The sequence below is a fragment of the Hyperolius riggenbachi genome, chromosome 11, assembly GCF_040937935.1.
Source record: "Hyperolius riggenbachi isolate aHypRig1 chromosome 11, aHypRig1.pri, whole genome shotgun sequence".
Taxonomy (NCBI): domain Eukaryota; kingdom Metazoa; phylum Chordata; class Amphibia; order Anura; family Hyperoliidae; genus Hyperolius; species Hyperolius riggenbachi.
This window is the reverse complement of record NC_090656.1, coordinates 202,569,297-202,593,459: the sequence shown is the minus strand read 5'-3', so window position 1 is coordinate 202,593,459 and position 24,163 is coordinate 202,569,297. Positions and strand designations below refer to the sequence as shown.

General features: G+C 47.5%; 1 protein-coding gene across 2 annotated transcripts in view; it reads left to right on the top strand.

The window, feature by feature from the left end:
- Positions 1 to 11,790: 11,790 nt before the first annotated feature.
- The window catches only part of TUB (TUB bipartite transcription factor), a 305,609-nt gene continuing 293,236 nt past the window's right edge, over positions 11,791 to 24,163 (top strand). Inside the window, exon 1 of one of the 2 annotated variants that reach the window (XM_068260531.1) lies at positions 11,791 to 12,000. In XM_068260531.1, the coding sequence (XP_068116632.1) occupies positions 11,828 to 12,000 (173 nt within the window). In that variant the 5' untranslated portion in view covers positions 11,791 to 11,827. The remainder of the gene's footprint in view (positions 12,001 to 24,163) is intronic. The other variant, XM_068260534.1, reaches the window with a different exon arrangement.

The window sequence follows — 24,163 nt, the reverse complement described above, 5'->3', positions numbered from 1 at the left end:
TTAGGTAATGTGCATCTCTGTAATGAGAAGGGGTGTGGTCTGACATCAACACCCTATATCCGGTGTTCATAATTCTTAGGCAACTTCCTTTCCTTTGGCAAAATGGGTCAAAAGAAGGACTTGACAGGCTCTGAAAATTCAAAAATAGTGAGATCTCTTGCAGAGGGATGCAAAACTCTTAAAATTGCAAAGCTTCTGAAGCGTGATCATCGAACAATCAAGCGTTTTATTCAAAATAGTCAACAGGGTCGCAAGAAGCGTGTGGAAAAACCAAGGAACAAAATAACTGCCCATGAACTGAGAAAAGTCAAGCCTGCAGCTGCCAAGATGCCACTTGCCACCAGTTTGGCCATATTTCAGAGCTGCAACATCACTGGAGTGCCCAAAAGCACAAGGTGTGCAATACTCAGAGACATGGCCAAGGTAAGAAAGGCTGAAAGACGACCACCACTGAACAAGACACACAAGCTGAAATGTCAAGACTGGGCCAAGAAATATCTCAAGACTGATTTTTCAAAGGTTTTATGGACTGATGAAATGAGTGAGTCTTGATGGGCCAGATGGATGGGCCCGTGGCTGGATTGGTAAAGGGCAGAGAGCTCCAGTCTGACTCAGATGCCAGCAAGGTGGAGGTGGAGTACTGGTTTGGGCTGGTATCATCAAAGATGAGCTTGTGGGCCCTTTTTGGGTTGAGGACGGAGTCAAGCTCAACTCCCAGTCCTACTGCCAGTTTCTGGAAGACCCCTTCTTCAAGCAGTGGTACAGGAAGAAGTCTGCATCCTTCAAGAAAAACATGATTTTCATGCAGGACAATGATCCATCACACGCGTCCAAGTACTCCACAGCGTGGCTGGCAAGAATGGATGTAAAAGAAGAAAAACTAATGACATGGTCTCCTTGTTCACAGCTCTGAACCCCATTGAGAACCTGTGGTCCATCATAAAATGTGAGATTTACAAGGAGGGAAAACAGTACACCTCTCTAAACAGTGCCTGGGAGGCTGTGGTTGCTGCTGCACGCAATGTTGATTGTGAACAGATCAAAACACTGACAGAATCCATGTATGGCAGGCTTTTGAGTGTCCTTGCAAAGAAAGGTGGCTATATTAGTCACTGATTTGTTTTTGTTTCGTTTTTGAATGTCAGAAATGTATATTCGTGAATGTTGAGATGTTATATTGGTTTCACTGGTAAAAATAAAAAATTGAAATGGGTATATATTTGTTTTTTGTTAAGTTGCCTAATAATTATGCACAGTAATAGTCACCTGCACACACAGATATCCCCCTAAAATAGCTAAAACTAAAAACAAACTAAAAACTACTTTCAAAAATATTCAGCTTTGACATTAATGAGTTTTTTGGGTTCATTGAGAACAAGGTTGTTGTTCAATAATAAAATTATTCCTCAAAAATACAACTTGCCTATTAATTCTGCACTCCCTGTATATAGTCTCGTCACTAAGGCTTGGTTCACACATAAATCTGCACATTTCTGGTCCAGTACTGGCCTGTCCTGTCACTTATGCATCACTTTTGCATCCATTATCTAACAGGTTTACCTGACAGGATTGCAGCTGTATACCTTTTATGTGTGAACACAGCTTTAGAAACGCATGAACAACTAACAGGACTGGACCAGACCCCAAAAAAGTACAGATTAATGTGTGAACATACCCATAGAAACACATACAAAACTGACAGGACTGGACCACACTGGAAACGTACAAATTTATGCGTGAACACAACCATAGAAACACATGCAAAACTGATGCCAACTGTCGAGGACTGTACACCTTTTTATGTGTGAATCCAGCCCAACTGTCCCTAGAGTAGGAACAAGGTCCTCCAGCACATAAGGCTGAGACCCCAAAGTGCTCCCTCCCCATCCCTCCCACCCCATCTGTCACATACTGATTGCTATTAGATTAAGAGGTGCCCCAAGGCCCCTAACTCGTCCCCCCCCCCCAACACCTTAACCTCTAGTTATCTGGCTTGCAGTCACTGCCATGTGTCGCTTTTTCTTATTTCTCTCTGCATCAAACACAGTAGGGGGATGATAGTTGAGAGAGTTGTGCGCCCCCTCCTACACTGCGCCCTGAGGCTGGAGCCTCTCTTGCCTCTGTCTTGGCCCGGCCCTGACTGTCCCTCAGAGGAAACCATGCAAATGTCCATCTTCCTCCACTGGAAAACATCTCCAAACCACAAACCCGTCCCCCTCTATGTGTGACCGAGCCTGGGTCCCATTCTGACCCTCTTTCCTCCTGTTCTGCATCCTCTCTGAGCTCTCCCCAGCCACTGTCTGGTGGTTCTGGTGGCTTTATCTGCTGTGGTCACTTTTCTTGCTTTGGAAAAACTTGTAAACAAACCACTGTTTGTTTGTTTTGTTTTAAAGAAGTGTGCTATATCCACGTTGTACACATGCACACGGCTACAGCTCGTGCTTTTATTAAATCCGTCACACTTGAAACCACCTGAATCGATTGATTTGTAGCTGAGTAAATGAAAAGTGTCACGTGACAACACTTGGCTTGACGGCGATGCAGTTTTTCTTTCTGGTTACCTTGGTAACCTGGGCCGGATTGGGCGTACTCGCCGAGGAGCTGACCTGTCCATTCCGTGTGTCACGACTTGCCTTCTGATTGAAGTGGACTTTTCTTCTTTGCCTTTCATCCATTATGAATAGGCGGAGCAGGGGAGGCGGGAGGTGATGTTGTGATAATCAGGGAGATGGATTTCCCACAATACTTTTATTTCCTGCGGATGGGCAGCAGCTGCTCTCGCTCCATCACCAAAGCCATACAGAAACTAGAGGGAACTTGTAGTGAGAGGGATATGGAGGCAGACACCTGTATTCCACCATACTAATGCTGCTTATGCTGATCCCAGACTTCTCCTTTAATATCACTTGCTAGAGATTCAGCAGGGGAACTCTAGCCAAAGTAAAAATAAGCCATTTACACCTGTATATTTATAATGTTAAGGGCTTGTTCACACCTAGGGAGTTTTGCACTTTTTTTTTGAGCGCCGGCGACTTTAAAAATGCCCTAAAATACCTTGTGCAATGAATCCTTATGGGATAGTTCATAGCGCGTTTTGTCTGCTTTCCGTTCACAAAAACGCTGCATGTACAGTTTTTGGGGCGATTTTGCTACAATAAAAGGTATAGGGAAAACGCAAAACGTTCAATTTTTTTTTTTTAAGCCGATGATTGCGTTTGCAAGAATAAATGCATTGTATTTATTCTTTTCCGGGTAAAAGAGTACACTTCCTGACTGAAGTCAGGAAGTGAAAAAACGGAATCGCTGTGCAAAAGAGCTTACAAAAGCGATGTACACAATCACACCACGTAGTGGAGCGCCGGGAGGGGCAAAAAAATTGGAAAACCGCTGCTGTCATCTATTTCGATTTTTAGATGTGAACAAAGCCTAAAGGATCCCCAGAGCAGGGCGTAGCATAGGCATAAGGGGGCATGACCTTGGGCTGGCCCAGAGGTGACCAAACCTGGAGGCTATAGGTCTAGAAGGTGTCGATATAAGGTGGAGTGCCCTGGGCGGCCAGGGTGGAACAAAAGCAGGAGGAGGCAGGAAGCAGCCTCTTTTGGACACGAGCTTTGCTCCAATATAGGAAGTATTATTATCAGAGGAGGGAGCATTATCTGATATTCTACTGGCCAATCAATCTGTGGAGGCACCGGGGGAATTTGCTCAGAGCAAAGGACCAGTTAAGAAAGTCATCATATGTATGTTCATGGCATTTTTGTAAATACAACCGATTGATCAATCATTTGCTATGATCGACTGCCCAGCTTGCCCAAAGATCGGCTTGTGTGTACCGGGCCACAGAGACAGCTGGGAATGTGTATGGAGGGATTTCTAGGCGATTTGATGAGAGCTGTATGTTGTGCCAGTGACTCAGCTAAAGACATCATTGATGGTCATTCCTGTCATTTAACCCTGTATGGCTTCTGGAAAACTTGGCTTTTGTGCAGACCTGTTTTTGTTTTTTTTTGTTTTTATAAAAATAGACCCCTTACCTCACACCCTCTCCCATAGTTAACAAAATAAAGTATGCCTATAAAAAACAAAAAACACAAAAAAAATACATAAATAGTACCTTAGGGACTGAACTTTTAAAGGGTATATTAATGTCATTTATGAAATGATGGGCTTGGAATTAGTGAAGGATACAAAATTTAAAAAACGCACCTTTATTCCCAAATAAAATGATGGTGCCATACATTGTACTAGGGAAATATTTTAAACATTTTAATAACTGGGACAAATGGGCAAATAAAATCTGTGGGTTTTAATCAGGGCTGTGGAGTCGGTCCAAAAATCCACCGACTCCGACTCCTCAGTTTAGGATTCCCTCGACTCCGACTCCTCTAATTTGCATATTACAATTTTGTTGATTAAAAGTATGTAACATGAAATTCGTCTCTTAACTGCCAACGCTTAGGAATTTTACAAGACAACTGAAGTGAGAAGGATATGTAGACTACTATATTTATTCCCTTTAGACTAAAACTAATCCTTGGTAAGAGTACTTGTAAAAGGTACAAACCGGAACAAAGAACATCTATCAGGCCCTAGCCAATGTAAGTGTGGGTACATGTAAGAATGATGTGCAGGTACTCTGCAGGGGAATGAGGAGATTGTAAACAGACAACACCTCTGTGTTCAATGTGCACAGCATTCTCAGTGGATTCCCTGCAGCTCTGTGGGGAGTGCATATGTAGAGTATAGTACTACTGTGTACCAAAGTAAACCTGAGACAGATGAAAATAAAGTTTTATACATACCTGGGGCTTCCTCCAGCCCCCTTCAGGATAATCAGTCCCTCGTTGTCCTCCTCCACCACCTGGATCTTCTGCTATGAGTCCAGGTACTTGAGCCAGTCAGGCTTAGTGCGCATGCACACACTCCGCCGCCAGGAGCATACTACACCTGTGCAGCACTATTGCGCAGGTACAGAATGTTCCTGGCTGTGGGAGCGGCATGCGGCCGGACAGCGCTGACTGGCTGAATTACCAGGACTCATAGCAGAAGATCCGGGTGGTGGAGGACAGCGAGGGACTGATTAGCCTGAAGGGGGCTGGAGGAAGCCCCAGGTATGTATAAAACTTTACTTTTCATCCGTCTCAGTTACCCTTTAATTTGTAGTCACCAAACCAAATTTTAACAACATATCAAATTATTTGATTTCATCAGCAAAGGGAGTGCATACATTTGCATAAATCAGCATCAATGCAGAATTATTTCCATCTCATTGACCATCTCTATTAGTGACACGGCTACACATCAGGCTTTATTCTTACAGCATAGATGTTATTTAGTATATATAAGAGATTCCTGTGTACACATCATATATACAGTCACAATCAGATATGTATATCTGACCTTAAAAATACGGGGACTGCTTTATTGAAGCAGCACAAGTAACTAATTTTGATTGGTTTATTTCATTTTTGTGGACTAAGCACAGCTATTACTGTATATATACTGTATATATACATTATTTTTAATGACTATTATCTGAGCAATAGAACATTTTATCATATTTTCTATTTTAATTACCATTACAAATTCATTAGGAGTCGGAGTCTGTGCATTTTTTCCCGACTCCGACTCCAGGCACCCAAAATTGCCCGACTCCACGACTCCGACTCCACGACTCCGACTCCGACTCCACAGCCCTGGTTTTAATTACGGTAGCATGTAATATTTAAAAAAAAAATAATGGCCAAAAACTGAGAAATAATTAATTTTTACCATTTTTTTTTCTTATTTTTCCACTTTAAAATGCATTTAGAATAAAATAATTCTTAGCAAAAAGTACCACCCAAAGAAAGCCTAATTAGTGGCGAAAAAAAACATTAGTAGTAATAAAGTTATACGCGAATGAATGGAGGGAGCGCTGAAACGTGAAAATTGCTCTGGTACAGAAGGGGAAAAACCCCTCAGTAGTGAAGTAGTTACCCGAGGCGGCATGTGACATGATGGGATAAACATGTACACAAAACATTAATAACCAGGCTGTTATACTTTATTTTGCTGACTGAAAGAGTTAAAGGGACCCTGAGCAGTGACTTAAATGAAAAGATTTCACTTACCTGGAGGTTCCTCCAGCCCACCGTAAGCTGCGAGGTCCCCCGGCCTCCTCAGGGTTCTTCTCTGTGTCCCTCTGGCAGCTCCCGTTACTGGTGACACCCGGGCCGGGTGTTGGGCCGGCTCTTCCAGAATCTAGATGCTCGTCGTGATCACGCCGGCCACTACGAGTCCTCATGGCGGCCGGTGTGACAGGTCTGTGCATGCGCGGTTTAGCGTTAGAAAACCGTGTATGGGCAGACCTGTCGCGCCAGCCGTCGTGGTTACGAGCATCAGGATCCAGGAAGAGCCGGCCTGACACCCGGCCTGGGTGTCGCCGGTAACGGGAGCCGCCGGAGGGAAACGGAGAAGAGCCAGGAGGATGCCGGGGGACCTCGCGGCCTACGGTGGGCTGGAGGAAGCCCCAGGTAAGTGAAATCTTTTAATTTAAGTCACTGCTCAGGGTCCCTTTCATTTTTAGGCATGGAAGTGACAGCTTTTGTCTTGTCGGTGCCTTTTTGGGAACAAACATAAAAGTTTTCATGGCAGAATACAACTTCTGAGGACACGGAAGAGGTAGGAAAAGGTTGATCTGTCATGTATTTTCACTCTGGGAAACTAAATAGACTGACACTGATTACAGACAGTAAAACACTCCACCTGCTTTGTTAATGTTTAACTATAAAAGAAAACCCTGGGATACTTTAAAAAGTCATTTTCTACGAGTAGGAGGATAAATATAATTCCTCAGGTTCACTTTAAAATTGATCTATGAACTGGAAATGATAGGAGTGTGGTTTGAGTGATAACTACAGTACATATTTTGCTAATTACGTTGTACAGTGTGGGACTAGGGGTGTGACTAGGGGTATGGTGGGGGTGTGACTAGGGGTGTGGTGAGGGTGTGTCTTTAAAGTGTCTTATTTCAGAAAGTTGGGATGTGTGCTTTAGGGCCCTTTACCGCTATCAGCGTTTTGCGATCTGATTCCCATCATTTGCAGATCGCAAAGTACTAGATACAGTCAAACTAATGGATCCGTAGTGAACATTTCCATTAGTGCAATATGTTTGTGACATGATTTTTTCCCCTATCTCAGTTGCTTTCGTGATGCATTTTTTCGTGCTATTGAGCTCCTATACTTAGGAGTACGGGAATAACTCATAGCAATCACACCGTTATGCAATATTTCTTTTTCCACTGTTCAATGCAAAATATTTTTCCACTTTTTTTTTTCTTCTGTCGCAAATCGCGAACACACCGCAATTTGAAACGATTGCATTTCTTAGTGAAAAATGGCCCTTAGTGCTCCCTGTTAGGAAGTTACTGCAATAAAGCCACACACTACAAAGGAAGTACATGGAATAAACCTTGCTAGAATATTCGCAAGTTATAGAGCTGACCGAGAGAGCAGGACCTGGAGGTGGGAGTTTTTGGAGTGCCTGGACAATGGCAGCCATGACATGTCTGTAGACAAATAACAAGAACTGGCTTCCCGGTTTGAATTCTTAGCCAGGGCACTATCTGCACGGAGTTTGTATGTTCTCTCCTTGTCTGTGTGGGTTTCCTCCGGGCACTCTGGTTTCCTCCCACATGCCAAAAACATACAGATAAGTTAAAGAACACCCAAGGCGAAAATAAACTAATGAAATAAACTATTTTATCCATCTTCCTTCTCCTAAAAATGACTTTTTAACTGTTTTATTGTTTTTGCTCAATGACACATTCATTGAAGTATGCCAGAGCTAAAATCTGTGAACTATTGACCCTTTTTATCTATTACCTGCTCTCAGAAGCCATTTTCTGCTAGGAAAGTGCTTTATATTTTTAGAATTTCTTATCAGTGAGGGTCACACTGTAGTCACTTCCTGTCTGAGTCAGGACTGAGTCAGCCACTTACATACCTGATATTTAACTCTTTCAGACAGAGAAAGGAAAAAAAAAGGAACACAGCATGTGTATGTACAGTGCCTAGCACGCAAATAACCATGCTATCTCATCATGTCGCATTTCCCCTCGGTTAGCCTTTAACTGGCTTCCCCCTAAAATGGCCCTAGACTATGATACATACACTACACGATACATAGATAGACATATGACTATGGCAGGGATTAGATTGTGAGCTCCTCTGAGGGACAGCTCTGTACAGCGCTGTGGAAGAAGTCGGTGCTATATAAATACTAAATAATAATAATAATCCTGCAGCCACTTTGTATGGTGTAGGAAGGAGTGAAGATATCAGTGGAGTTCTCTTTTAATCTTCAATAATTAGTGATGGTGGGTGGAAGGTGGGGTGACTCTGGCTTTCACAGAGGTTTGTAGGGACTGCTCTCTCCCCCTGGAGCACAGCTGTTGCTATAGAAACGGGACATCTTCATGCGATGAGCCACACTGGCTGCCTTGTCCAGCCGGGACCCTGAGGCATGTAACCGGCTGAACGTGCTTAGTGGTGAAACATGCGAGGTGGCGCTTATCACGCAGGACATGCACAGCCAGTGCTAACCCTTTCAGCACCTAAGTACAGGTGCACCCATGCTCTTCAGTACAGTGCACGCCTATTCAATGTCTCCTATATGGTAAGACTGACTGATTGCTTCATCTAGGCAGCATGCAGCTACTCTATTCCATGGCAGTACCAACACTGGGCATACATGGCAACAACTATGTATACTGTATGTGAGAGTCACACCCCACACAGAGAGTGATCTGGGGGAATACCAACTAAATTGGCCACAGCAACAGAATGCTCCACAATCCCGAAGGCTAGCAATGCCTCTGTACAGCATTGGGCCCTGAACTGTCCCCCAAGGGATCGGGTCCTGATGCTTACAGGTGACGGTACTCCTACCCACCTTAAGGCCTCATTCACATCTAAAATTGAAAATGCAAATGCAAGCGATTTGCGTTTTTGTGCGTTTCAACATAATCGACCACTGTCTGCATCATAGCTGACCACTGTCTGTAATATAACTGACCACTGTCTGCATCATAGCTGACCACTGTCTGCATCATAGCTGACCACTGTCTGTAACATAAATGACCACTGTCTGCATTATAACTGACCACTATCAGCAACATAATGGTACCCATACACGGTACAATAAAAACATTAAATTTTCCCATTTTTTTCTACCAAAACGATCTAATCGAATGAAAGTTGTAAATCTTTTTTTTTTCGATCAAGAAAAACGAACAATTATCCCGTTTTTTTGTTTTTTTTTTAAAATAAAAATCTGATTGTACTTGTTGGAAAAATCCTTATAGTTGATCTAACAGAATAATCGAACATAATTATCTAATCGAAAAAAAATTTAAGATTGTACCATGTATGGGCACCTTAAGGCTTTTTGTTTTTTGTGTACCATCTACTTTTTTGTGTACTGTCTCTACATTTTTTAAGTTTCACAATTGGCTCAGGAAAAATTGTAGATTGAGGTGTGGGGATCCTAATCAGCTGACATCTGCTGCAGCTCCACCCCCAGACAAACTTAAGCTACATATGTACCCACCGGCAGATGCAGCCGGATTGGGGATCTTCACTGGCCAAAAATCGTTCCCCCGATCCATCTGGCCAAATCTGCAAGCATTGTTTGTGGCATTGGAAATTAACGATCTTGGTAAAATGACTTAATCGGACATGCCGGTTGTTCAAAAACTAACGATCGCCGTGGGTGGTGTGAGTTGCTAAACACCGTTTAACACATTTTTGTGAAACGATGTTGCAAGATATTGTTTGAAAAATAGTTTGGTGCACAAATTGCAGGCATACATTGGTAAGTGGGTATGTATGGGCTTTTAGAAGCATGTTTGAAAACAGTCTTTCAAAAAACTTTTACTCCTTCAGTAGCTTTGAAACAGAAGTTGACCAAGATGGCTGTCTAAAGAATTAAATGAAATTTTTTTTAGAAGAAGAAAGAAATGGTTCTAGTTTTCATTCTTTTTAATGACCACCTTTTATGGGAAAATCTAACCTAATGCCAGAATTCTAGTTGGAAGTGACATGACAGCGTTTCACTACTCATCTGTAGTGGTGAATGTGCCGTAGCAGAGGATGCAGCAGGTTTTTCTGACAGCTGCTGTAAGATGGAGAGTTGGAGACAGATGTGTATCCATGTCTGGCTAATTATATATATATTATGCTCATTTGAAGAGATGTAGTTTCAGGGTATGTTTGAAGATGTCAAGGCTCAGACCTTTTGGGATGTGTTGCGGAACAGTCTACCAGAGGAGGGGTGCAGCCTGGGAGAAATCTTGGATGCAAGAATGTGATTAGCAGCCAGGGCAGCATCAGAGGAGGAGGAGGAGAGGGAATAAGGTGAGCTTGGTAGAGGACGGAGGGGTGCCAGACTGTCTGATAAAGGATATCAACCTAATTCAAAACTTCTTGCTTTTACTAATGGCTAACATGGCACAATAATCTACTGCTACCATCTGTTCATTTCTCATTATTTTAACTTAAAATTTACTTGTTTTTTTAGAACTTTCTATAAGTAAAACTTCAACCGGAGTCTAGTCACACAGGTGATATAGCTTCAGGCAGGGCCTCTTTATTATCAGCTATTGAAGCAGTGGCTGAGGTGGAGCTCTACCTGTGTTCTTACATGGGAATACCTATGTTCATTCACTGGAGTACCAATGTTCATGCCCTGGAGTACCTATGTTCATGCACTGGAGTACCTATGTTCATGCACTGGAGTACCTATGTTCATGCACTGGAGTACCTGTATTCTTACATGGGAATATGTTTGTTCAAGCATCTGCGTATCAATATTCTTACATGGCCGTACCTATGTTCTTACATGGGAGTACCTATGATCTTACATGGGAGTACCTATGATCTTACATGGGAGTACCTATGTTCTTACATGGGAGTACCTATGATCTTACATGGGAGTACCTATGTTCTTACATGGGAGTACCTATGATCTTACATGGGAGTACCTATGATCTTACATGGGAGTACCTATGTTCTTACATGGGAGTACCTATGTTCTTACATGGGAGTACCTATGATCTTACATGGGAGTACCTATGTTCTTACATGGGAGTACCTATGTTCTTACATGGGAGTACCTATGCTCAAGCATGGAAGTACCAATGTCCATGCACTGGAGTAGCTGTGTTCTTACATGGGAATGCCTATGTTCATTCACGGGAAGAAGTATCGGTGTACTCACAAGGAAGTTTTTGTATTTATGAACATGTACGAGTACATGTGTCCACACAAGGGAGTACCTGTCTTCATATCTGGGAGTACCTGAATCCATACATGGGAGTACCCGTGTTGACTGATGGGAGTACCTGCATTGACTTCATGCAGGAAGGTGCAGCAGATGAATGCACAGTCTGTGCAGTGTCTGCGGTCAGGAGAGATGTCTGGCTGCAGCAGGCTTCTTGTATTAATGAGCGCAGCTGATTCTGCTTTCTCTCCAGAAATAGACTATACTGGCTTATTAGGAGGTCCAGGCCTGCGGCCCGTGTGCCGGATTAGTGTCACCTAGGCAGCGGCTCTCTGGTGGCCCTTCAGGACAAGGTTTGAAGGCAGACTGGAAGAACCTATTGGTGCAGAGGGGGGGTGATGTCAGAGAGAAGGATACAGGAATACAGAGCAGGCTGGTCCACGGAGACATCCACAGCATCAGCTTCTCGGGAGGAAAATCCTCCCCCTTCTCTCCATCTACTGAGGGTCTCGCAGTAAGAGAACCTGGCTGCTACCCCCTCCTCTTCCCCCATTCACAGTGCATGGTGGTTCGGTCCTCTGATTGTCAGCTTCAAGTCACTGAGCAGCTCTGGAGCATCTCTGAGCTATTCCAGCAGAAGCCTCCCCTCATCTGTAGCTCAGAAGGGAGACCCTGCAGCATGGAGGGGGTCACCAGCAACAGGACCATGTGCTTCAGCAGGTGGAGCTATGACAGGTACCGTCTGAGATGTGCCTCTGGGGATGGAGGGGTTAATGGCTCTGCTTCCAGATGCCACACGATGTATCGTGGCGTTCCATATGCATGGTGGAGATGCTGTAGATCAGTGTGACAAAGGTGGGGACACCGAGGTGACTAGAGCAGAGATGCAGACTACTGGGGAGACAGTGCAAGAGATGCAATGTATCGGGGTGACAATGGCTGGGGGAGATTATACTTGAGAGACAATGACTCAGAAGCGGTATGTCAGGGTGACAATGATTGGGGTACAATGTATTTGTGTGAAGAGAGGGGTGATACAGTGTATCAGGGTGACAATGGCTGGGGGAGATTATATTGGGGTGACAGCGGCTAAGAAGCGGTATGTCAGGGTGACAATGGTTGGGGTACAATGTATTTGTGTGAAGAGAGGGGTGATACAGTGTATCAGGGTGACAATGGCTGGGGGAGAATATATTGGGGTGACAGCGGCTAAGAAGCGGTATGTCAGGGTGACAATGGTTGGGGTACAATGTATTGGGGTGATGTTGGCTGTGATACATTTATCTCAGTGACAAGTGCTGGGATACAAGGTATCACAGTGACAGGAATGCAGTGTATTGGGGTGACAGGGATGCAACATGTTGGCAGGGATACAATCTATTGGGATAACGTTGGAAGGGTGACAATATATCAGGGTGACTGTGGATGGGATACAATATATTGAGGTGATGATGGCAGGGATACAATATATTGAGGTGACGATGGCAGGGATACAATATATCAGGGTGATAATTGTAGGAGTGCAATATATTGAGGTGACAATGGCAGGGATAGAATATCGGGGTGACGATAATAGAAATACAATATATCACAATGACCGTGGTAGAGAACCTATAGATTGAGGTGACCGTTACAGAAATATATTATTTCAGTATGACAGTAGTGGATGGGAAATATAACGGGGTGTCAGTGGTAGGAGTGCAATATATTGGGGTGACAATGGACAAAGTTTTCAGGAATACAATGGATAGAAGTGATAATGAGGGTGATGTGGCATTTGGGGGAGACTGAAGCTGTCATAAGATGTATCAGGGTGATAACTGGAGTAATGCTACATATTGGGGTGACAATGAAAGTGATGTGCTGCATTGGGGTGATAATAACTAAGTGCTGCAATCTACTGAACTACTAAAAGCAATGACTCAATATATGGGGTGACATTGAGAGTAATGTGGTGATGAAAGCAGTGGCACAATATATTGAGGTTTCAATAAGGGTAATGAAATGTTATGGGGTGATGGAAGCATTGGCACAATATGTTGGGGTGACAATGAGGGTTTTTCGGTGTTTTCACGTGAAATTAAGGGTGATGAAATGTATTGGGTTGATGGGAGCAATAACATAATAGCTTGGGGTGTCAACTAGGGTGATGGAATGTTTTGGGGTGATGGAAGTGATAACACAATATCTTGGGGTTGCATTGAGAGTAATAGAAGAAATAATACAATATGTTTGGGTGTCAACTAGGGTGATGCAATGTTTTGGGGTGACAATGAGAGCGATGCAATGTTTTGGGGTGACAATGAGAGCGATGCAATGTTTTGGGGTGACAATGAGAGCGATGCAATGTTTTGGGGTGACAATGAGAGCGATGCAATGTTTTGGGGTGACAATGAGAGCGATGCAATGTTTTGAGGTGATGGAAGCAATAACAAAATATGTTGGGGTGTCAACTAGGGTGATGCAATGTTTTGGGGTGATGGAAGTGATAACACAATATCTTGAGGTGACATTGAGGCTAATAGAAGGAATACCACAATATGTTGGGGTGACAATGAAGGTGCTGCGATGTTTAGGGGTAACAGTGAGGGTGATGCAATGTATTGGGACCCTAGAAGCAATGACACAATATATTGGGGTGATGAGGGTTACGCAATATTTTGAGGTGTCATAAGATATATTGGGGTGGCAGTGGAGATGGTGTCATGTTTTGGGATTACTCTAAGCATGGTTCAGCAGGTTGCTCTTCCTGTGATTGGATGATACTACTCTGAGTGGGGGGCTGGTTTGTGATGGATTGTGGGTAATTTTCTCATCACACAGTGAATGCAGGCTAGGGATGATTCACTCTAAAGATCTCCGATGAATCACCGGCTAACGGGATAAATAATTCACATCTATCAGCGTGAGATGCTTAGAGCGGACACTGGCCTCCGGATTCCAGGGACTGTTCTGAGATTAGATGGTTGTCCCTGGAAACCTGGACCCAGTGTCGGACTGGGAGCTGGTAAAGCTGAGGAAATCCATTTGCTGGCCAAGCAGCAGTAATCAGGTGTTGCTGGCTGCTCACAGTTGCTGGCTGCTCACTTGCTGCAGGTTTCTATTGAGAGTGATAACACATGGTTTCTGCTGCTTGGCCAACAGGTAGATTTCCTCAGTTTTTCCACCTCCCAGTCCGACACTGCCTGGACTCGTGCTCACTGCCCTGGTCAACATCACAGTCCTCTGCTTCACTTTCATGTTTATGCTTCCTTGTAATATTTCCAGGGTGGATGTCTGATCCAAAACAAGTTCTGTACAAGTATTCTGTGATAGAACCATAATGAATTGGGGCCCTCTGATAGGAGTGCAATGTAGCAGGGCCCTCTGATAGGAGTGCAATGTAACAGGGCCCTCTGATAGGAGTGCAATGTAACAGGGCCCTCTGATAGGAGTGCAATGTAGCAGGGCCCTCTGATAGGAGTGCAATGTTACCAGGACCCTCTGATAGGAGTGCAATGTTACCAGGGCCCTCTGATAGGAGTGCAATGTACCAGGGACCTCTGATAGGAGTGCAATGTAGCAGGGCCCTCTGATAGGAGTGCAATGTAACAGGGCCCTCTGATAGGAGTGCAATGTTACCAGGGCCCTCTGATAGGAGTGCAATGTTACCAGGACCCTCTGATAGGAGTGCAATGTTACCAGGGCCCTCTGACAGGAGTGCAATGTAGCAGGGCCCTCTGATAGGAGTGCAATGTAGCAGGGCCCTCTGATAGGAGTGCAATGTAGCAGGACCCTCTGATAGGAGTAAATGTTACCAGGGCCCTCTGATAGGAGAGCAATGTACCAGGCCCCTCTGATAGGAGTGCAATGTTACCAGGGCCCTCTGATAGGAGTGCAATGTAGCAGGGCCCTCTGATAGGAGTAAATGTTACCAGGGCCCTCTGATAGGAGTGCAATGTACCAGGCCCCTCTGATAGGAGTGCAATGTTACCAGGGCCCTCTGATAGGAGTGAATGTTACCAGGGCCCTCTGATAGGAGTGCAATGTACCAGGGCCCTCTGATAGGAGTGAATGTTACCAGGGCCCTCTAGTAGGAGTGCAATGTACCAGGGCCCTCTGATAGGAGTGCAATGTACCAGGGCCCTCTGATAGGAGTGCAATGTACCAGGGCCCTCTGATAGGAGTGCAATGTTACCAGGGCCCTCTGATAGGAGTGCAATGTTACCAGGGCCCTCTGATAGGAGTGCAATGTACCAGGGCCCTCTGATAGGAGTGAATGTTACCAGGGCCCTCTAGTAGGAGTGCAATGTACCAGGGCCCTCTGATAGGAGTGCAATGTACCAGGGCCCTCTGATAGGAGTGCAATGTACCAGGGCCCTCTGATAGGAGTGCAATGTTACCAGGGCCCTCTGATAGGAGTGCAATGTACCAGGGCCCTCTGATAGGAGTGTAATGTTACCAGGGCCCTCTGATAGGAGTGCAATGTAGCAGGGCCCTCGGATAGGAGTGAATGTTACCAGGGCCCTCTGATAGGAGTGCAATGTACCAGGCCCCTCTGATAGGAGTGCAATGTTACCAGGGCCCTCTGATAGGAGTGCAATGTTACCAGGGCCCTCTGATAGGAGTGCAATGTACCAGGGCCCTCTGATAGGAGTGCAAAGTAGCAGGGCCCTCTGATAAGAGTGCAATGTAGCAGGGCCCTCTAAAAGGAGTGAATGTTACCAGGGCCCTCTGATAGGAGTGCAATGTAGCAGGGCCCTCTGATAAGATTGCAATGTAGCAGGGCCCTCTGATAGGAGTGAATGTTACCAGGGCCCTCTGATAAGAGTGCAATGTACCAGGGCCCTCTGATAGGAGTGCAATGTACCAGGCCCCTCTGATAGGAGTGCAATGTACCAGGGCCCTCTGATAGGAGTGCAATGTAGCAGGGCCCTCTGATAGGAGTGCAATGTTACCAGGGCCCTCTGACATGAGTGTAATGTACCAGGGCCCTCTGATACCAGTGCAATGTACCAGGGCCCTCTGATACGAGTGCAATGTACCAGGCCCCTCTGATAGAAGTGCAATGTACCAGGGCCCTCTGATAGGAGTGCAATGTAGCAGGGCCCTCTGATAGGAGTGCAATGTTACCAGGGCCCTCTGATAGGAGTGCAATGTTACCAGGGCCCTCTGACATGAGTGTAATGTACCAGGGCCCTCTGATACCAGTGCAATGTACCAGGGCCCTCTGATAGGAGTGCAATGTACCAGGCCCCTCTGATAGGAGTGCAATGTACCAGGGCCCTCTGATAGGAGTGCAATGTTACCAGGGCCCTCTGATAGGAGTGCAATGTAGCAGGACCCTCTGATCGGAGTGCAATGTACCAGGACCCTCTGATCGGAGTGCAATGTTACCAGGGCCCTCTGATAGGAGTGCAATGTTACCAGGGCCCTCTGATAAGAGTGCAATGTAGCAGGGCCCTCTGATGGGAGTGCAATGTAGCAGGGCCCTCTGATAGGAGTGCAATGTAGCAGGGCCCTCTGATAGGATTGCAATGTAGCAGGGCCCTCTGATAGGAGTGCAATGTAGCAGGGCCTTCTGATAGGAGTGCAATGTTACCAGTGCCCTCTGATAGGAGTGCAATGTTACCAGTGCCCTCTGATAGAAGTGCAATGTTACCAGGGCCCTCTGATAGGAGTGCAATGTTACCAGGGCCCTCTGATAGGAGTGCAATGTTACCAGGGCCCTCTGATAGGAGTGCAATGTAGCAGGGCCCTCTGATAGGAGTGCAATGTACAAGGGCCCTCTGATAGAAGTGCAATGTTACCAGGGCCCTCTGACATGAGTGAAATGTACCAGGGCCCTCTGATACGAGTGCAATGTACCAGGGCCCTCTGATACGAGTGCAATGTACCACGGCCCTCTGATAGGAGTGCAATGTTACCAGGGCCCTCTGATAGGAGTTCAATGTAGCAGGGCCCTCTGATAGGAGTGCAATGTACCAGGGCCCTCTGATACGAGTGCAATGTACCAGGGCCCTCTGATACGAGTGCAATGTACCAGGGCCCTCTGATACGAGTGCAATGTTACCAGGGCCCTCTGACACGAGTGCAATGTACCAGGGCCCTCTGATACGAGTGCAATGTACCAGGGCCCTCTGATACGAGTGCAATGTACCAGGGCCCTCTGATACAAGTGAAATGTACCAGGGCCCTCTGATACGAGTGCAATGTACCAGGGCCCTCTGATAGGAGTGCAATGTACCAGGGCCCTCTGATAGGAGTGCAATGTACCAGGGCCCTCTGATACGAGTGTAATGTACCAGGGCCCTCTGACAGGAGTGCAATGTACCAGGGCCCTCTGATAGGAGTGCAATGTACCAGGGCCCTCTGACAGGAGTGCAATGTACCAGGGCCCTCTGATAGGAGTGCAATGTACCAGGGCCCTCTGATACGAGTGCAATGTACCAGGGCCCTCTGATACGAGTGCAATGTACCAGGGCCCTCTGACAGGAGTGCAATGTACCAGGGCCCTCTGACAGGAGTGCAATGTACCAGGACCCTCTGACAGGAGTGCAATGTACCAGGGCCCTCTGATACGAGTGCAATGTACCAGGGCCCTCTGATAGGAGTGCAATGTACCAGGGCCCTCTGATAGAAGTGCAATGTACCAGGGCCCTCTGACAGGAGTGCAATGTACCAGGGCCCTCTGATAGGAGTGCAATGTTACCAGGGCCCTCTGATAGGAGTGCAATGTAGCAGGGCCCTCTGATAGGAGTAAATGTTACCAGGGCCCTCTGATAGGAGTGCAATGTACCAGGCCCCTCTGATAGGAGTGCAATGTTACCAGGGCCCTCTGATAGGAGTAAATGTTACCAGGGCCCTCTGATAGGAGAGCAATGTACCAGGCCCCTCTGATAGGAGTGCAATGTTACCAGGGCCCTCTGATAGGAGTGCAATGTAGCAGGGCCCTCTGATAGGAGTAAATGTTACCAGGGCCCTCTGATAGGAGTGCAATGTACCAGGCCCCTCTGATAGGAGTGCAATGTTACCAGGGCCCTCTGATAGGAGTGAATGTTACCAGGGCCCTCTGATAGGAGTGCAATGTACCAGGGCCCTCTGATAGGAGTGAATGTTACCAGGGCCCTCTAGTAGGAGTGCAATGTACCAGGGCCCTCTGATAGGAGTGCAATGTACCAGGGCCCTCTGATAGGAGTGCAATGTACCAGGGCCCTCTGATAGGAGTGCAATGTTACCAGGGCCCTCTGATAGGAGTGCAATGTTACCAGGGCCCTCTGATAGGAGTGCAATGTACCAGGGCCCTCTGATAGGAGTGAATGTTACCAGGGCCCTCTAGTAGGAGTGCAATGTACCAGGGCCCTCTGATAGGAGTGCAATGTACCAGGGCCCTCTGATAGGAGTGCAATGTACCAGGGCCCTCTGATAGGAGTGCAATGTTACCAGGGCCCTCTGATAGGAGTGCAATGTACCAGGGCCCTCTGATAGGAGTGTAATGTTACCAGGGCCCTCTGATAGGAGTGCAATGTAGCAGGGCCCTCGGATAGGAGTGAATGTTACCAGGGCCCTCTGATAGGAGTGCAATGTACCAGGCCCCTCTGATTGGAGTGCAATGTTACCAGGGCCCTCTGATAGGAGTGCAATGTACCAGGGCCCTCTGATAGGAGTGCAAAGTAGCAGGGCCCTCTGATAGGAGTGCAATGTAGCAGGGCCCTCGGATAGGAGTGAATGTTACCAGGGCCCTCTGATAGGAGTGCAATGTACCAGGCCCCTCTGATTGGAGTGCAATGTTACCAGGGCCCTCTGATAGGAGTGGAATGTACCAGGGCCCTCTGATAGGAGTGCAAAGTAGCAGGGCCCTCTGATAAGAGTGCAATGTAGCAGGGCCCTCTGATAGGAGTGAATGTTACCAGGGCCCTCTGATAGGAGTGCAAAGTAGCAGGGCCCTCTGATAAGAGTGCAATGTAGCAGGGCCCTCTGATAGGAGTGAATGTTACCAAGGCCCTCTGATAGGAGTGCAATGTACCAGGGCCCTCTGATAGGAGTGCAATGTTACCAGGCCCCTCTGATAGGAGTGCAATGTACCAGGGCCCTCTGATAGGAGTGCAATGTACCAGGCCCCTCTGATAGGAGTGCAATGTACCAGGGCCCTCTGATAGGAGTGCAATGTAGCAGGGCCCTCTGATAGGAGTGCAATGTACCATGGCCCTCTGATAGGAGTGCAATGTTACCAGGGCCCTCTGACATGAGTGTAATGTACCAGGGCCCTCTGATACCAGTGCAATGTACCAGGGCCCTCTGATACGAGTGCAATGTACCAGGCCCCTCTGATAGAAGTGCAATGTACCAGGGCCCTCTGATAGGAGTGCAATGTACCAGGCCCCTCTGATAGGAGTGCAATGTTACCAGGGCCCTCTGATAGGAGTGCAATGTTACCAGGGCCCTCTGACATGAGTGTAATGTACCAGGGCCCTCTGATACCAGTGCAATGTACCAGGGCCCTCTGATACGAGTGCAATGTACCAGGCCCCTCTGATAGGAGTGCAATGTACCAGGCCCCTCTGATAGGAGTGCAATGTACCAGGGCCCTCTGATAGGAGTGCAATGTTACCAGGGCCCTCTGATAGGAGTGCAATGTAGCAAGACCCTCTGATCGGAGTGCAATGTACCAGGACCCTCTGATCGGAGTGCAATGTTACCAGGGCCCTCTGATAGGAGTGCAATGTTACCAGGGCCCTCTGATAAGAGTGCAATGTAGCAGGGCCCTCTGATAGGAGTGCAATGTAGCAGGGCCCTCTGATAGGAGTGCAATGTAGCAGGGCCCTCTGATAGGATTGCAATGTAGCAGGGCCCTCTGATAGGAGTGCAATGTTACCAGGGCCCTCTGATAGGAGTGCAATGTTACCAGGGCCCTCTGATAGGAGTGCAATGTAGCAGGGCCCTCTGATAGGAGTGCAATGTACAAGGGCCCTCTGATAGAAGTGCAATGTTACCAGGGCCCTCTGACATGAGTGAAATGTACCAGGGCCCTCTGATACGAGTGCAATGTACCAGGGCCCTCTGATACGAGTGCAATGTACCACGGCCCTCTGATAGGAGTGCAATGTTACCAGGGCCCTCTGATAGGAGTTCAATGTAGCAGGGCCCTCTGATACGAGTGCAATGTACCAGGGCCCTCTGATACGAGTGCAATGTACCAGGGCCCTCTGATACGAGTGCAATGTACCAGGGCCCTCTGATACGAGTGCAATGTTACCAGGGCCCTCTGACACGAGTGCAATGTACCAGGGCCCTCTGATACGAGTGCAATGTACCAGGGCCCTCTGATACGAGTGCAATGTACCAGGGCCCTCTGATACGAGTGCAATGTACCAGGGCCCTCTGATACGAGTGCAATGTACCAGGGCCCTCTGATAGGAGTGCAATGTACCAGGGCCCTCTGATAGGAGTGCAATGTACCAGGGCCCTCTGATACGAGTGTAATGTACCAGGGCCCTCTGACAGGAGTGCAATGTACCGGGGCCCTCTGATAGGAGTGCAATGTACCAGGGCCCTCTGATAGGAGTGCAATGTACCAGGGCCCTCTGATACGAGTGCAATGTACCAGGGCCCTCTGATACGAGTGCAATGTACCAGGGCCCTCTGACAGGAGTGCAATGTACCAGGGCCCTCTGACAGTAGTGCAATGTACCAGGACCCTCTGATACGAGTGCAATGTACCAGGGCCCTCTGATACGAGTGCAATGTACCAGGGCCCTCTGATAGGAGTGCAATGTACCAGGGCCCTCTGATAGGAGTGCAATGTACCAGGGCCCTCTGACAGGAGTGCAATGTACCAGGGCCCTCTGATAGGAGTGCAATGTACCAGGGCCCTCTAATACGAGTGCAATGTACCAGGGCCCTCTGACAGGAGTGCAATGTACCAGGGCCCTCTGATACGAGTGCAATGTACCAGGGCCCTCTGATACGAGTGCAATGTACCAGGGCCCTCTGACAGGAGTGCAATGTACCAGGGCCCTCTGATAGGATTGCAGTGTACAAAGGCCCTCTGATAGGAGACGCACGCACCCACAGTGCTCTCTCAGATAGAAAATATTTACTGCTTTACAGATCGCTCCGACTATTTTTGGTTGGCAGGAATAGACTGTTTTGTAGCTTCTAAGCTAACATTGAAATGGCAGCAATATGCCCCCAGAAAAGGATAAGGTGGCCAGGTGCTCCCAGATATAACAGCTAAGTACTCATGTACCCCCAGATATAACAAATAGCCAGGTGCCCAAGGACTAAATAACCATGTGTCCCAATTACAACAAGTAGCTTGGTGCCGCTCATATATAAGGACTAAGTAGCCATGGGCCCCTAGATAAAAGGATTGAGTAACCAGGTGCAAAAATAAAGAAGCAATAGGCTTGATTCACTAAGCTGTGTTATTATATATTCATGCCCCAAGTTAAAAAAAGGTAGCCATGTGTGATCCTCCTGTTCCTGTATAGCCCTCTGCGGAGTGAATTTAGTGTTGCGCTGTGGGTATAGCTCCATCCGGAGTGGATTTAGCGTTGCGCTGTGGGTATAGCTCCCTCCGGAGTGGATTTAGCATTGCTCTGTGGGTATAGCTCCATCCGGAGTGGATTTAGCATTGCGCTGTGGGTATAGCCCCCTGCGGAGTGGATTTAGCATTGCTCTGTGGGTATAGCTCCCTCCGGAGTGGATTTAGTGTTGCGCTGTGGGTAAAGCCACCTGCAGTGTGGATGTAGTGTTGCACTGTGGGTATAGCTCCCTCCGGAGTGGATTTAGTGTTGTGCTGTGGGTATAGCCGCCTGCAAAGTGAATGTAGTGTTGTGCTGTGGGTATAGCCACCTGAGGAGTGGATTTAGTGTTGTGCTGTGGGTATAGCTGCCTGCGGAGTGGATTTAGCATTCTGCTGTGGGTATAGCCCTCTGCGAAGTGGATTTAGTGTTACACTATAGGTATAGCCCTCTGCAGAGTGGATTTAGTGTTGCGCTGTGGGTATAGCCACCTGCGGAGTAGATTTAGCGTTGCGCTGTGGGCATAGCCGCCTGCGGAGTGGATTTAGTGTTGCGCTGTGGGCATAGCCGCCTGCGGAGGGGATTTAGTGTTGTGCTCTGGGTATAGCCGCCTGCGGAGTGGATTTAGTGTTGCGCTGTGGGTATAGCCGCCTGTGGAGGGGATTTAGTGTTGCGCTGTGGGTAAAGCCACCTGTGGAGTGGATTTAGTGTTGCGCTGTGGGTATAGCCCTCTGCGGAGTGGATTTAGTGTTGCACTGTGGGTATAGCCACCTGCGGAGTGGATTTAGTGTTGCGCTGTGGGTATAGCCGCCTACAGTGGATTTAGTGTGGTGCTGTGGGTATAGCCCCCTGCGGAGTGGATTTAGAATTGTGCTCTGGGTATAGCCACCTGCGGAGTGGATTTAGTGTTGCGCTGTGGGTATAGCCGCCTACAGAGTGGATTTAGCGTTGCGCTGTGGGTATAACCACCTGCAGAGTGTATTTAGTGTTGTGCTGTGAATGATACAAGTCCGACTGGCACACCATGTCGATTCTCCAAACGAGTTTATTGTTTGCACAGCATAAGGTGTGCCAATCTTAAACCTGAAATCGCACTAGTGTTGTGCTGTGGGTATAGTCACCTGCGGAGTGGATTTAGCATTGCGCTGTGGGTATAGCCACCTAGGGAGTGGATTTAGTGTTGCGCTGTGGGTATAGCTCCCTCCAGAGTGGATTTAGCGTTGCGCTGTGGGTATAGCCGCCTGCAGAGTGGATTTAGTGTTGTGCTGTGGGTATAGCCACCTGCGGAGTGGATTTAGTGTTGCGCTGTGGGTATAGATAGACCCCTGAGAAGTGGATTTAGTGATGCACTGTGGGTATAGCCACCTGCAGAGTGGATTTAGTGTTGCACTGTGGGCATAGCCGCCTTCGAAGTGAATGTAGTGTTGCGCTGTGGGTAAAGCCACCTGAGGAGTGGATTTAGTGTTGCGCTGTGGGTATAGCTGCCTGCAGAGTGGATTTAGTGTTGCACTGTGGGTATTGCCGCCTGTGTAGTGGATGTAGTGTTGTGCTGTGGGTATAGCTCCATCTGAAGTGGATTTAGCGTTGTGCTCTGGTTATAACGCCTGCGGAGTGGATTTAGCGTTGCTCTGTGGGTATAGCTCCCTCCGGAGTGGATTTAGCATTGCTCTGTGGGTATAGCCCCCTGCGGAGTGGATTTAGCATTGCTCTGTGGGTATAGCCCCCTGCGGAGTGGATTTAGCATTGCTCTGTGGGTATAGCTCCCTCCGGAGTGAATTTAGTGTTGCGCTGTGGGTATAGCTCCCTCCGGAGTGGATTTAGTGTTGCGCTGTGGGTAAAGTCGCCTGCGGAGTGGATGTAGCGTTGCGCTGTGGGTATAGCCGCCTGCGGAGTGGATGTAGCATTGCTCTGTGGGTATAGCCCCCTGCGGAGTGGATTTAGCGTTGCTCTGTGGGTATAGCTCCCTCCGGAGTGGATTTAGTGTTGCGCTGTGGGTATAGCTCCCTCCGGAGTGGATTTAGTGTTGCGCTGTGGGTAAAGCCGCCTGCAGTGTGGATGTAGCGTTGCGCTGTGGGTATAGCCCCCTGCGGAGTGGATGTAGCGTTGCGCTGTGGGTATAGCCCCCTGCGGAGTGGATGTAGCGTTGCGCTGTGGGTATAGCCCCCTGCGGAGTGGATTTAGCGTTGCTCTGTGGGTATAGCCCCCTGCGGAGTGGATGTAGCGTTGCGCTGTGGGTATAGCCCCCTGCAGAGTGGATTTAGCGTTGCTCTGTGGGTATAGCTCCCTCCGGAGTAGATTTAGCGTTGCGCTGTGGGTATAGCCCTCTGTGGAGTGGATTTAGCGTTGTGCTGTGGGTATAGCCCCCTGCGGAGTGGATTTAGAATTGTGCTCTG